Source organism: Peromyscus leucopus, chromosome 16_21, assembly GCF_004664715.2.
Source record: "Peromyscus leucopus breed LL Stock chromosome 16_21, UCI_PerLeu_2.1, whole genome shotgun sequence".
Lineage (NCBI taxonomy): Eukaryota > Metazoa > Chordata > Mammalia > Rodentia > Cricetidae > Peromyscus > Peromyscus leucopus.
In genome coordinates this window covers 5,915,753-5,931,429 of record NC_051084.1, presented here as the reverse complement: position 1 = coordinate 5,931,429, position 15,677 = coordinate 5,915,753, and the positions used below count along the sequence as shown (strand labels likewise).

Genomic DNA, 15,677 nt, shown 5'->3' with positions numbered 1-15,677 from the left:
CTGGTGCGGGTTTTAAGGAAAGTCTGATAGGGGAATTCCCAAGGCCATCCTGAAAGCCAGGGTGAAATTTAATGGGCAATTCCCGGATACATTTTTGAGTCATTTCTGTGTGTGGCCCTGGATGTCCTGGAACTCTGTAGAGCAGGAAACTCAGGATCTCTGCTGCCTCTGTCTCCCAAGCACTGGGATTAAGGGGGTGTAACACAAGGCCCAGTTTCTCACTTTAGTCTCTTCGAGCACAGAATGCTCGATCAATGCTCATAAAAGCAGGCTGTCCTCACGTAAGAGGCACGGGGGCCAAGAGGGCGTGGAGTTCTGAGCACAATGGGAGTGTGTATATGGTTAGGAGGCATGTGTCTTCCTAGCGTAGACAACCCCCATTTTAAACATTGGGTCAGGGTTCAAACGGCACCACACCGACTCAGGACAGGCAAGCCTGACCAAAGCTGACACCGAGGTCCACCATGGCCTCACAGCACAAGACCGCACACTGCTTTCGTCACTTCCTAACCACATTTCATGTCTGAGGAGTAAGTTCCCAGGCTGGGGGTGCACACACCTGTAATCTTAGCACCTAGGAGGATGAGGCAGGAGGATTGCTATGGAGTTTAAAGCTAGCCAGGATTGTACACAGTGAGACCCTGTCTTAAACAAACAAATAAAAAAAGTCACCTGCACTGACAACAATAAAATAAAAAGTAAAAACCAAGACTCTTTTCTTCCAAACTCAAGTATGGCCCTGGTCTGGTCCATTGCTTTAGTCTTGAAGCGGTGGGAAGGGTGTTTGGACTTTGTGCCCACCCAACACTAAACACCAAGACACCAGGCAGGACGAAGCAGGGCAGCCACTTTCCATGGAACTGGGCTGTGGTGAGGTTCACAATGCTCGGACCCGAGTCTTTCTCCCAGCCTCTTCCTTCCAGTGTGAAGGCAGAAATCATCTTCTCTGAAGATACTGAGATACAAAAGCACTCTTCCAGTGCACCGTGTCTTTGGGAATCCTAAGGGAGGAAAACACAGCTGCATCAAAACCACCTGGACCGAGAGCGACAGACTCACGGCACCCAGGGTGGGGTCCTCTCCCCACCACAGCCAACAAAGTCCTTTATGATGGGATTCCTCCTCCACTGCAGGCTAAATGTCCACAGCAACACAGATGTTTTCTAGCCTGTATCCTAACAGGGACAGCCTCATGTCCTCATCAGGCGTTGACCCTTCGACAGGTCAACATGTTTTTTTTTTTTTTTTGGTTTTTCAAGACAGGGTTTCTCTGTGTAGCTTTGTGCCTTTCCTGGAACTCACTTGGTAGTCCAGGCTGGCCTCGAACTCACAGAGATCCGCCTGCCTCTGCCTCCCGAGTGCTGGGATTAAAGGCGTGCGCCACCACTGCCCGGCATCAACATGCTTATCTTAACAGGACTCTCAAGTACCAGCACACCCAGGAAGAACTACTCTTCTAGCAAGGCCAGGGACTAAGAACTTGCAATTGTAGTTAGTTCTCGACCACTAATTACACCTCCAGCTCACAGAGGGACTTAAAATGGACAAGCATGGCCCATGAAAAGTCAGGCCAGGGGCTGACAAGATGGCTCAGTTACAAAGACGGTTTTGCTACCAAGACCGAACTACTCAACTTTGATCCTTGGAACCAATATGGGAGGAGAGAACCAACCTCCACCCCAAGCTGTCCCTGACCTCCACATGAGCACTGTGCTGTGTACACACACACACACAGACACACACACACACACACACACACACACACACACACGAGGGAGTGGGGGGGGTGGGGGGGGGAGGAAGAGAGTGAGCGCACGAGCAGTCTGCAGCACAGCCTCACCTGGTCCCAGTCTAGTTCAGCTGGCGGATGAGCTGGTTGATGCGTTCACCCCGATAGCCAGGAGAACCCATCTCCTTGAGGAACCCCACTCTGTTCTTGGTAGCATGCCGGGCCACGGAGAGGTGGAAAGGGCACAAGAATGAGGAGATCTCCTGGAAATGCTCGCCCGGGAAGGCAATTTCATGGATGAGGTCTTCCAGGCAAATGACACCAAATCTCCCTGGGAAGAGAAGGACATGATTCCTTTGTCCCTCATCTAGCCAGAGTACAGGAGTGATCACATGGCAACTGGGACTGCAGGGCCCGATGATATATACGCCCTGGACCCCACACCACAGCTGCCAACACCTGGCTTTCCACCCAGCTGACCCCACAGCTGCACTCACCCAGGTGCTCCTCAATCACTGTGTTGTCTGTCAGAGCGACAGTCTTATTGTTAATCCTTGCTTGGCCACGTTTCAAGATGAGTTCCCGGACAGACTTCAGATTTGGAAATCTATATAAGGCAAACACAGCATCCTGCATTACACTGGCCTTAGTTCTGCAGCTGGCTGAGAGGATTTTAAGGGCCCTCCCGCCGGGCGGTGGTGGCGCACGCCTTTAATCCCAGCACCCAGGAGGCAGAGCCAAGCGGATCTCTGTGAGTTTGAGGCCAGCCTGGGCTACAGAGTGAGTTCCAGGAAAAGCGCAAAGCTACACAGAGAAACCTTGTCTTGAAATACCAAAAAAAAACCGGCCTCCCACCCCAACTTCCCACAACCAGGGAGTGAACAACAGTCACATTTCAGCTGGATTTTCAGGAGAAATAATTGACAGGAAGGATGAAAAACGGGGGTGGATACCAGGCACAGTGGCTCATGCCTGTCAAGCTAGAACCCGAGAGGCTGAGGCTGGAGGATCCCGGGCTGCAATGAGTCTGAAATGAGCTTGGGTTGTGTCCAGCAGTACTTTGACTCAAGTAAGCTAAAAGCAAACCAACCCACCAGCCAACTGAAAACCCCAGAGCAGGCCTGAGCACACAATTAGACATTAGGATGTTTCTTTGAGACCAGGTCTTATTCTTGTAGCCTATGCTGGCCTCAAACTTGCGCAATCCTCCTGTCTCCGTCTTTGGTGCATAGGATTCTGGGCCTGAGGCACCACACTCAGTTCTAAATTCGGTTTGAAAAAGAGTCTCACAGGATAGCCCAGGTTGACCCTGAGTCCAGAGCAACCTCCCTGTCTCAGCTCTCCAAGGTCTGGGACAAAATCCAAGGTCTGGGACAACAGGTGCGGGCCACCACTCAGCCAAGTCCACACTGACACACGGGCACCGCCAGCACTCTGGCTTCGGGTGTTGATCTCTGTCACTCATTCCACTTAGTCTGAATCTACAACTGCATAGCCCTGAAATGGTTCTGCTGGGACCGTCAGCAGCATCACTGGCCTTCCTCATCCCCCAAGGGTCTCTGTCTGGTGACAGGCCAAAGCAAAATGCCCAACACAACACCAATCTTGGAGAGCAATACCGCATATGTCTTAACACTCAAAGTCACGGGAATTAGTTCACAAGGAGAACTATACTCACCCCCAGGTCACGTAAGGCTCCACTGTGCACAGCATTTTCACACTCTGAGGGGTGACATGGACAAAGACACCACTGAACAACTTCTTCAGGCCAAGTTTTGCTATGGTCTTCTGTACCAACAGACTCACTCCTTCTGTCCTGAAGAGAACAGCGTCAGCGTCTGACTCCAGTCTGTGCTAGTCTGTCTGGCAATTCTGAGACACACGACTATTTACTAGATACACAGAATCCACTTTAGAGCTCAGAAGGCAGACTGGAAACAGATCATTTTCCCATTATGTGGAACAATTCCTGGATACTACAGGACAGTCTCTGAATGGCGGGCTAGCATGGCAGGGCAGGAGGGTGGGTGGGCTACATACAGTACTGTGTGTCTGTCTAAGGAAGCCGAATCACTTCAATGGGTGGGTGTAAGAGCAAGGAACACATTCAGAGTTCTTTTTGACTGTCGCCTCTAGAGCAGACCTGAGGCTGACCTCAGAAGGAGGGAAATCCAAATCCAGGAAAGAGATTATGGGCAGCGGCAGGAAGGTTAAAAGAGGCAGAGCTGTAAATACTTAAATCTCAGAGGTTTTATATCAAGAAGCACACAGCTGTATTTGATGGGAACAAATACAAAATCCTGCTAAGTATGGACACGGCTGGCTTCCTAGCACTGTTTATCCTGTATTGTCAAACCCTTCACCAGGATATATGCCCCAGCAACACTGAACCCTTCATGTCTTTTGTTTCTCTGATTCAGCGCTGGGATTAAAGGCACGTGCCACCACGCCTGGACTCTGCCTACTTTTGTGTCTGTGTCAAGTTGCTGTTCCTGTTTTAGAAAGAGTACCCCCCGAACAAACCGGACTTCACCTGAGAGTCTGCATCACAGACAGACCTTATTCCACCTGTTGTCCTAACAGCACCCGGCACAATTTGCTGTAGCAGGTTAGGCTTTACCTCCTATCTCCCTACACAGACATCTAAAGCGAACACAACAGGTCACCCATCTCAGGGACTCCGAGAAGACACTGGGACCCTACCTTTCCATGCGTATAACGAAGGCCAAGGAATGTTTATCAGGTACTTCCAATGCACGAGGTTTCACTTCTAGTCGCCGGACACGCACCTTGTCGCGCTGCTGCCGCCAGGAATCATGTACGAATGATTCCAGTCGCTTAAACCTGAATTCTTTTGTTTTCCCCTAAGGCAGAAGACAGGCATCACCATCTCTTCCACAATTAACCCAAGGAGCCACGAAAAAGAAACACTTTTAGCTGCATGTGGTGGCGGCGCACACTTTTGATCCCAGCACTGGGAGTCTAGTAAAGGCAGGCGGATTTCTGTGAGGCCAGCCTGGTCTACAAAGTTCCAGGACAGAGAAACCCTGCTCCCTGGCTCCACAAAAAAACTTTTACCATTATATAAGGAAACATGAGGAACACAAGCAAAGATAGAGGTAAGAAAATTTAGATGTTATGAAGAAAAGCTTGTGGTAAATTAATTTATATGTTGGTAACAATTACTTTATGATACCAAACAATGTATTGGGCATCATTTAATATAATAGGTCTTTCTTCTGTCCTCAAAAAACTTGTATATACTCACATATATACTCATATATACTCAGTCCACATATACACATCATTCTAAATAGAATAAAAATAAAAATTGTTGGATACTTTTGGTTTGAGACAGTTCTCATTATATAGCCCAAGCTGACCTTAAAACTCTCCACCCTCCTGCCCCAAGCCCTCATAATGCTGGAATTTTACTAGTATGCCACAGTTAGCAATTTAATTCCAGCACTCTGGAGGTCAAGGCAGGCTGATCTGCTAGTCTGAGGCCAGACTGGTTCCATGGATTTCCAGATCAGCCAGAGATACACATAGAGAGGCCCTGCCGAAGGAAAAAAAATGTTTTTCCTGCCAAATCTGGTTTTTCACCACTTAATTTGAATTCAGAAACTCTTCACTTTTCCCTTACATGCTATTCCTGCATTTTGCTCACAGAAAGATGTTAGGTAAATCTTTGCTTAAATGGAGACCTGGACTATACTGTTTAGGGGAACAAAGAGGGGTCGGGGAGAGTCTGCTAACAAATCTAGTTCAACATATGCTCAATAAAATGCATCGACCCCAAACCCCATTACCCCCACCCCCTGCTCCCCAGAATTACCTCCCTCTTCGCCAAAAGGGCCTGCTTTGCCTGGGTTGCTTTCAGAGCCTGATACGCCTTCCTCTTTTTCAGGAGGTTTTCCGGAACCAAAGGGATCTTTTTTCTCTCCCTGATAAGGAAAAATCGACATCAAGGAAAATTACGAAATGAACATTCAATGGCTTTCCAAGCCGAGTCAGGATCTTCTAGGAACACGTCAGTCTTTTTCAGATCGTCCGGAGTCCACCTGTAAAGCTCATTCGTCCCGAGGGCCTTGAAAACAAGGACACCTTTGGTCCCTGGGATCGTGCAGGTTCGCAGGGCTTCCACACCCGTAGCCTGTCACAGACACCGACAGCGAGGAAACCACGGTGACATCCGGGACCGCCTGGGGCGGTTCAGATCCCCCGGGAGAATTACAGCCGGGGTGGGGTGGGGCGAGACTTGAAGAGGGAGGGACCGGGGAGCCGTCCGATCACGGCACGCGTGGATTTCCTAAGTGTGAGATGCACACCCAGGCCTGGATTTCCTAAGTGTGAGGTGCTCACCCAGGCCTGGATTTCCTAAGTGTGCGATGCTCACCCAGGCCTGGATTTCCTAAGTGTGCGATGCTCACCCAGGCCTGGATTTCCAAAGTGTGCGATGCACACCCAGGCCTGGATTTCCAAAGTGTGAGATGCACACCCAGGCCTGGATTTCCTAAGTGTGAGATGCACTCCCAGGCCGGCCGGCCGGCGAGCCCGGCTCTCCCCAGCCGCTCTCTGCGCACCCGAGTTTCCCCGCCCGCGGTCTCAAGAGTCGCTCCGGACACCCGAGCCTCGGTCGCGGCCGCCGCGCAATCCCCAGCCACAGCATCTCCGTGCCCACCCCTTCTCCTCTCCGCACCCCACGGCACCCGGCGGCATCCCCGGAGCCGGAGCAGACCGGATGGCATCGGATACCCAGCCCGCTCGGGAGCCCCAGCGGCCGAACACTTACCCGTCCTCCGCCATCTTCCCGAGGCCACCGCTACCGCTCATGCGCAGTCTGACTGGGCGGACAGAGAGGCCCGCTCGATGGCTCCTTGATCATAGAGACGCCGCTCTCGCCCACTCTGGAGGACCCTGGCCGCCGGCGATCCCCTAGCGGCTGTGAACTTCCGGGAAATGGTCTTGCTAGCCCTGGATCCAGCCAGAGGACTCCAGCTGCCTTCGCGCCCCTTCCAAGCTTCCTAGAGTCTATGACATTCATCAAAATCCAGCCCTTTTCAGTGAGGCTGTGGCGTCTGGAAGGCGGCCGTTCGGCTGTGAACCGGAAACGCTTCCCACAATGCATCTGCACTTCCGGCACGGACTCGTGTTTTGTCTCCACGGAGGCTCGAGAGGCCGACTTGGTGCTCACGCTCGGAGGGGATTATTTGTGGAGGCTTTGGGGGAATAAAAGGTGGTGTCTCGGACTCTGAGCCTTTGCGTCCCCTCCCTCTGCACCTCGGCTCCCTCACCCATGCCGGAGTGCGAGCCTTTCCCCGGGACCGCTGGAGGAATCTCGCTCTGTGAGATTGATGGTGTCAGCACACTGACGGTGAGCAGCCAGCCCTGACGCTGCTCCTCCTTTTCATCTCGGCCTCCCGTGTGTAAGGCTCGCGGAGTGGACTCCCATGGCCACGGGTCTAGCACAGCGCGTTCACTGATGCTAGGACGATGCAGTATTGGACCGCACTGGCAGCCGTCACCACAGACTTTATCCCACACCTTTTGAGTGCTCTTTGAGGACACAAGACTTCCTCCCTGTCTCATCTACACCACCTCACTACAGTGAGGATCTGCAAGGAATTGTTAGGTTCCTGCGGCTTGGGGCATCATTTTGGCCCACACTAAGGAACTAGCCCGCTCAGAAAGCTAATGCCATCGCCAGGCGCTCATTACTAGAAGAATATCAAAGGGGAGTAACGGGCTAGCGAGGTTCAGCTGTTGGAGGACCCAGGTTTAGTTTCCAGCACCCACACGGTGCCTCCCAACCAAGTGTTAACTATTTCCAAAGGCTCCATGACCTCTTCTGGCATCAGGCACCAGGCACACAGCAGCACAGACATACATGCAGGCAAAACATGCATACACATGAAATAAAAATAAAAGATGTTGGGCATGTTGGCACTTGTCTTTAATCCCAGCACTCAGGAGGCTGGGGTAGGTGGGTCCCTGTGAGTCCAAGGCCAACCAGTTCTACATAGTAAGACCTGTCTCAAAAACAAGTGTGAACGTCAAAAGGGGCAGTAACACGGTGTTGTCACGGATGGTGGCCTGAGGCCACCTTAGTTCCTCCTCTTAGTTCCTTAACCATGTGTCTTTGTAAAGAGAAGCCTTACCAAAGTGCAAGTCATTCAGTGGGCAAAGGTAAAACAATATTTTGTAACTCTCTGTAGATAAAAGTTAGATCCTATCTAATTGACATTGTCAAGGGAAGAGGAATTCAGTGTCGCCAACAACTCCCCACTAATTGAATGGGACTTTTAAGTTCTCACAGGAAAGCCACCTCTCCACCATTCTGAACCCGATACTGGTTCCTTCCAGGTTCCCTGCCCCTCCCTCCTCCCCCGACACTGCGCTCTGACCCTGTGTGCTAGTACTAGGGAAGACACGTTAGTGAGGATGTGGCATTGATACTGAGCAGTCTTAGGGATTTCACTCTTTTTACCTTCTCAAAAGTTCTGCTCTTGACGTTTCTATTAGGAAATAGAAATCTATTAGAGAATGATTAAATTGTGGGAGATTGTGCAACTATAAGCAGCCATATGGGTTTTCAGGTCCTGAAATCTCCTGTGGCTGTTTTTATTTTCCACTACCAGCGGTCATTCCCATGTCCTAACACTATTCCGCTCCATTGTGAACTGCTGTCTCCCTCAGCAGAGTTACATCTGCAGTCCCATCTCTGCGCCCATTGTCTTCCTTAGAGTGTGACCCTCCTTGTGGTCTACCTCACGGTATTTCAAGTTTTCCTGGTTGTTTGCTGTGCTGGCTGGTTTTTTTTTTTTGGGGGGGGGGCATGTTTCGAGACAGGGTGCTGGCTGGTTTTATGTCAACTTGACACAAGCTAGAGTCATCAGAGTGGAGGGAGCCTCAGTTGAGAAAGGCTTCTATAAGATCCAGCTGGAAGGCATTTTAAAAATTAGTGATCAGTGGGGGAGGGTCTACCCAGCCCATTGTGGGTGGTGCCACCCCTGGACTGGTGGTCCTGGGTTCTATAAGAAAGCAGGCTGAGCAAGCCATGAGGAGCAAGCCAGTAAGCAGCCTGCCCTGCGCGAGTTCCTGCTCACACTACTTTTGATGATGCACTGTTAATATGGAAGCATGAGGGAAATAAACCTTTTCCTCCCTGTGATGGCTATTCTTGGTTGTCAACTATATCTGGAATGAACTACAATCCAGAAATGGAGGGCACACCTGTGAGAGATTTTCTGCTTGGTTTGAAGTGGGTGAATCCATTTCTAGTCTGGATCTTTGAAGTAGGAGGACACACCTTTGATCCAGATCTTGAGTCGGGAAGATAAACCTTTAATATGGACCACACCTTTTGCTGGAAGCCGGTATAAGGACATAGAAGGAAGCTTTTGCTCTTTGCCTGCTTGTCCTCACCTCGCTAGCCCATCCATTCTTTCACTGGCATTGGCGCCTACTTCTTTGGGATTACAGCATATGCAGAAGACCAGGTGAAACATCCAACCCTGTGGGACTGAGCAACTGCTGAATTCTTGGACTTTTCCTTCACAGCTAGCCATTGCTGAGTTAGTTGGACTGCAGCCTATAAGTCATCCCAATACATTCTCTTAACACACACACAGAGAGAGAGAGAGAGAGAGAGAGAGAGAGAGAGAGAGAGAGAGAGAGAGAGAGATCAGCAGATGAGCCTGGAGTTGGGGGAAACGTTATCAACAAGAGCTATTGATTTGGATTTAAAAAAATTAAGCATCGGAAAGTGGGGGGGGGGGCGGCAAGTAATGGTTTAGCCGTTAAGAATGAGCACTGCTTTTCTAGGAGACCTGAATTCACTCCCAGCACCCGTATCAAGTGGACAACCACCTGTAACTCCAGCTGACTGGACATCTGAAGCCTCCCTCTGGCCTCTACTGGAAGAAAGCACGTGGGAGGGAGCAGGTTTTTGGGGGTGGAGGACAGACACAGGAAACTAGGAGAGGAGGCAGACAGTGGATGACAAGTTAAACCTCAAAACAAAAGAGAAAAGCCCAAACTGTCTCCAAGTTATTTCAGATTAGTGGAACATTGGCTCTTTACTTCAGTTACACCCCACATTGTACCCCAAGCACAGGGCCAGGACAGACTGTACGGCTTAATGGGCAAAGAAACTGAGGTGGAGAGCAACTTGGGTGGCTGCTTCCAAGGGGGAGTGAGGCCCGGCCTCCATCTGACTATGTCGTCCAAGGCCTGCCTGCCCAGTGCTCTGCTCCCAGGACCTTCTCAGCAAGGTTTTCCCTAAGTGATTTATTTATTTATTTATTTATTTATTTATTTATTTAATTTGTTTGTTTATTATGTATACAGTGTTCTGCCTGCATATATGGCTGCAGGCCAGAAGAGGGCGCCAGATCTCATTACAGATGGTTGTGAGCCACCATGTGGTTGCTGGATATTGAACTCAGGACCTTTAGAAGAGCAGTCAGTACTCTTAACCACTGAGCCATCTCTCCAGCCCTCCCTAAGTGATTTAAAACAACAACAACAGCCGGGCGGTAGTGGCGCACGCCTTTAATCCCAGCACACGGGAGGCAGAGCCAGGTGGATCTCTGTGAGTTCGAGGCCAAGCCTGAGCTACCAAGTGAGTTCAAGGAAAGACACAAAGCTACACCGAGAAACCCAGTCTCAAAAAAAAAAAAAAAAAAAAATGTTTTATTAGTTTTATGTTTTTTTGGTTTTTTTTTTTGCCTGCATGTATGTATGTGTACCACACATGTGTCTGATGCCCGCAGTGCTCAGAAGACAGCATCAGATTCCCTGGAACTGAAGTTACAAATGGTTGTGAGCAGCCTTGTAGGCTCTGGAAATTGAACCCTAGTCCTCTGCAGTAGTTCACTCTTAACCCATGAGTCATCTTTCCAGTCCTAATAATTACAATTTGTTTGTTGCTGTTTTTGTTGTTGTTTTTCAAGACAGGTGTAGTACGAATTCTAATTGGTCTTAAAAATAATAATAACCTGGAGCCAGATATCAGGGTATGCTGAAAGATCAGAGAAACAAAGGAGCAAGCCACAGCCACCTCTCACCTTGACAACTCCTCAGCCAAAAAGGGGTGAGCTCCTATCTCCTCCCACCTCATATTCCTCTCTCTGCGCAGACATATCTCTACCTCCATAGTGCTGGAATTAAAGGTGTGTGGCTCCACTGCCTGGCCTCCATGGTTAACTAGTGGCTACCTCCACACTCTGATCTCCAGGCAAACTTTATTTGTTAGAGCACTAACAAAATATCACCACATTTTCCTTTTTTTATCTAAAATAAAAAAAGAAGGTTCTAACTAATATAAGAAAAACTATATACAATAAATACAATAACTATATACAATATATACAGGCAATAATACATTAACAATGTCTAGTCCTTTAACAATAGACAAATTCAGAGAAAATACTTCATATCTATTCTATCTTGGTGAACCAAAAGGTTGTATCTAATTAACTTTCTATTCTAATTTACATTACCAAAATGATCTTTTAATGTCTCTCAAGTTTATACACTTTTACACTTCTTTAGTGAACTTCTTTTCTGAATCTGGTAACAAGGAAAACTATAACTATAAAGTTTTCAACTCCATAAGAGACCCAAGAAGAAAATAATATTACCTGAGTAAGCAGGAAGTACAAACAAGCAACTTCCAAAAACATGTAAGAAATGACAGAAACAGCTGGCTGCTGGACAGTCACCCAAGGTTCCTCTGTAACATTGGGTTATCCCTCTTTGACCTACAGGCCTAACATATATGACAGACTTTTCTGTGAAGCAGGTTATTCTAAAAGGCTGTCCTACCTTGTCTTGGCAAAATTCAGCAGTCCTTTATTTTGTGTCCTGCTTATCCAATTTGGACAGAATTACTGTCAGCAGTTGAGGCAAGGGCAACTTCTTGCCCAGTGGCTAACTTTTGCCACAAAGTAAGTAAACTCCATATAGAATTTCTTTGATGCCCATCATCTTCTCTGAAGTAGATTGGTACTGCTAGGAACAGACATGTCTCACTGTCAAAAAAAAATCTATGTTATTAGAACATCTTAAATGCCAAATTCTTTTTTTATTTTTTTTAATTTATTTATTTTTAATTTCACAGTGACTTTTCGTAAATTAAGCACATACCATCAACAGCATCAGACCAAACAGAGCATTCCCTGTCCCTAAGGAGGCTGGCTGCCATGGCGAGGCTCCTGTGTGACATCTTCTGTTTGATGAGCCAAATTCTATAGATCTCTGAAGTGTTTGAAGACCATCTGTCTACCTAAAATATATCTGTTTGACCTTGAAAACATTCCTAACATGACTACAAGTTAGATTGTAGTAGGTGACTAACTACTAAACAGCACTTATTATCCTAAATAGTTGGTAATAATAAATTCCAAGGATTAGCAATTTGTATTAGATTGTTAAATGATATGTATAGGTATAATACCTTGAACAGGATTAGAAATGTATGTACAGTATGTTCTAACAAAAATAATCTCAATTTTGTATCAGTATTCAAAGATTCATATCAATGTAAAATATTTAAAACAAGTAGTTTTTTTAAAAGATCTATTTATTTATTATGTATACAGTGTTCTGTCTGCATGTATCCCTGCAGGCCAGAAGAGGGCACCAGATCTCACTACAGATGGTTGTGAGCCACCATGTGGTTGCTGGGAATTGAACTCAGGACCTTTGAAAGAGCAAGCTGTGCTCTTAACCTCTGAGCCATTTCTCCAGCCCCAAGTAGTTGTTTTTTAAAAGCAGATTCAATAATCTACCCTTTTATCCTATCATTTCTATATCCTCCTATATGCTTTTCAGAGTAGGTTCAATAATCTATTCTTTTATCCTATCATATTTATATCTTTTTCTTTCTTTTTTTCTTTCTCAAAATAAGAACCCTGAATCTAATATCCTTTGTCCGTTTTTTTTTCTTTTAACCATTACCAATAACAACTTGTAACCAACTACCCTAAACAATCACAAATATCCATAATCCATTGAACAACCAAAAACCACCCACCCCACCTCTTGTACTCTCAGGGTTACTTAGAGGGAAAAGATTTCCCAGCTAAGGTAGGAGCTTTCATTTCATTTGCTCCCCCCATGTGCCTCACTCCAGACCGGTCATCAGTGCTTCTCCTCCTCAGGCACAGTGACACAGACAGGGCCCTGTTCTCTCTCAAGTTCTAGAGGACATCAGGATCCACTGCCTTGTCACCAGTTCCAGAAGAATGAGGTCTCATCCCACGGGCTTTTCTCTTCCTGGTTCCCGCTTCTAATTAACTACTCAGCTAATTGTTACAGGATTACCATAGAGCTGGAGTCCAAGGACCATCAGATATACCCAGGTGGTAAGGAACAGTACCAGTCAAAAGGTATTTACACTCCCAGACCCAAAACTGTCTGGGTTCTACAAAAACAGACTTTAATATACAATCTATTACTGTTAATTGCTCTCAGTAATTGATCACCTGTGTCTCCTGGATGCTAAACTAATAAAGGAAACAGGTGCCTTAAAATAATCTGTCTCTGATAAGGCTTATCTCAGGTAAAAATTAAAAACATGTTTCAATCTCTCTCCCTCTCTCTTCCTCTCTCACTAACACTAACCAATGTAAGCAGAAACTAAACACTAACACTACAATGTCATGGTCACTAGCACAAGACTTTAATTTTCTCATGGCTGTTTCTTAATATGTTCAAATTTTTTCTGAGCTCCAGAAAATCCACCTGGACAAGTCAGTGAGCTCTGGAACTGGCTTGAATCCACCTCGACAGCATCTTGTCAGACGATTCCCAAAGCAGCAAATGACCCCAGGACACCTGTCAACCTCAGAAGCCCCCTTCCCAACCCTCCCCCCCAAGAGTCAACCGACGCCCACCAAGTCAGCTGGAAGAAGTTTTCCAGGAGAAACAACGCCCCTATTCCTGTTCACCTGCTTTTTTATAATAAGCAAAAAGTCAGGAATGTTAAGATTCTGCCACTCCAGCTACATGACTACACATGCGTAGTTCAGTAGCTAAGCAAGGGGTCTTAATCTTACGTCATTAGTGTGCTGCATGATTGTGCAAATGTGCGTGGTGCGGTCACGAAATCAGTGCATGTGTGGCGTAGCTCCAGAAGCCCGCCTGCGCATGTGCAGGGGATCCTTAAAAGGCTGACACAGACCCCTCCCCTCTCTCTTCTGTCTGCTCTCTCCTCCTCCCACTTCGTGTCTCTCTCTCTCTCTCTCTCCCCCCCCCCCCCCGTGTGTCTCCCCAAGGCCTGGTTACTCTTTTCTGTCTGCCCCCCCCCAATAAAGCTCTGATACTGGGTTTGGTCGTGCCTCCTGCTTCTGACCTTCTGACCTTTCACGGTAACCAGTGCTGCTTATCTTTTCACGGCACCAATGTTAGCGGCACTGTTACTGGGTGAAAAGGTCATGAGACATGACAAAACCCAGTATCAGAGCTTTCAGAGGAGCCGGGGGAACAGAAGAGAGTAACCAGGCCTGGGGAAGACACACGTGAAGAGAGACAGAGACAGAGACAGAGAGACAGAGAGAGAGAAGGAGAGAACAGAGAGAACAGAGAGAAGTCTGTGTCCGGCTTTTTAAGGATTCCCCTGCACATGCCCGGGTGGGCTTATGGAGCTACACCACGCATGTGCTGATTGCGTGACTGCACTGTGTGCATCTGTGTGACCACACAGCACACTGATGATGTAAGACATAAGACCCCTTACTCAGCTGTTGAACTGCGAATATGCGGTCACGCAGCTGGAGGAGCGGCAGAATCCTAACACCATCTTGTCCACATGTTCTCTCTGGTCAAAGTCCTCCTTATCTCTCTCAGTTCTCCATCCTCAAGTTCTCCACTCCTTTCTTTCTCTTCATCTCCTTATACCTCTAAATCCTCTCAAGTCTCTGAGGTGTTTAGTTATAAATCCAAGCCATAGCAATCCTCCTCCTCTAGCCAGGTCACCAGGCTTGAATTCCTACAGGGTCATAAAGGCAGGTAAGAATTTTCCTCAGGCAGTGACCAGCAGGCTTTCTTTTACAACCTGAAGATGGAGTGGTTCAACGAGGAGGTCAATTGAGAGCTAATGATCAGTTATTATATCAAGAAGAGGAATCTATGTGCTCAGTCTACATTCCTGGAAGTAGTTAGGTAAGAAATTAGGAGTCTATTAGTAAGGCTGTAAGGAAGGAGGGTCTCGCCCTAAATTGCACAAGAAATAAAGCTATCCTCCTGACCTAGGAGTCAGGTGTTGTTTCGTTTGGCCTTGGATGCTTGATAGGTATTTTAGATAATTACACTGTTAGGCGTTCTTGAAATCACGTATAGCACTGCAAGAAAATCACTATAGGAACCAGCTAATATATATACAAAAGCTAAAATATTACCAAGACTTCTTAAGCCACAGCTTGACCTTTGGAGAAGTCCTTGACTTTTCCAAGTAGTAGCTTTTGTGATAGTAGCTGAATTTGATTACATTTTCCTGTGGTTTGCAGCAAATATCACCACACTCTTCCCAAACATAACACATTTTCTTTTCTTTTTTTTTTTTTAAAAGATTTATTTATTTATTATATATACAGTGTTCTGTTTGTATGTATCCCCGCAGGCCAGAAGAGGGCGCCAGATCTCATTACAGATGGTTTTCAGCCACCATGTGGTTGCTGGGAATTGAACTCAGGACCTCTGGAAGAACAGCCAGTGTTCTTAACCTCTGAGCCATCTCTCCAGCCCCATAACACATTTTCTGACTTCCATTCTTAAATCAGCACATCTTTAAAGTATACAGGCTGATTTAATTCTGTAGTTTTTTTCTATTATTCAATAATAGAAAAGGTACAGCTGTTGTACCTTTATCATTAGCATTTAGAAAATTCAAAGTTAATAAAGCATTATGCAGTCTATTTCTGGAGGTCTTTACTATCCCCTT

The 15,677-nt window shown here is 47.1% G+C and overlaps 1 protein-coding gene across 1 annotated transcript; it reads right to left on the bottom strand.

Annotated features, from left to right (window-relative positions):
- Positions 1–692: 692 nt before the first annotated feature.
- On the bottom strand, positions 693–6,832 carry Rpl7l1 (ribosomal protein L7 like 1). Its single transcript, XM_028887214.2, has 7 exons — positions 6,525–6,832; positions 5,568–5,676; positions 4,433–4,593; positions 3,408–3,545; positions 2,227–2,336; positions 1,841–2,060; positions 693–1,001 (listed from the first exon to the last, which is right to left on the bottom strand). The coding sequence occupies exons 1-6, from the start codon at positions 6,563–6,565 to the stop codon at positions 1,852–1,854; spliced, it is 768 nt and encodes a 255-aa protein (XP_028743047.1). The 5' UTR covers positions 6,566–6,832; the 3' UTR covers positions 693–1,001; positions 1,841–1,851.
- Positions 6,833–15,677: the final 8,845 nt, after the last annotated feature.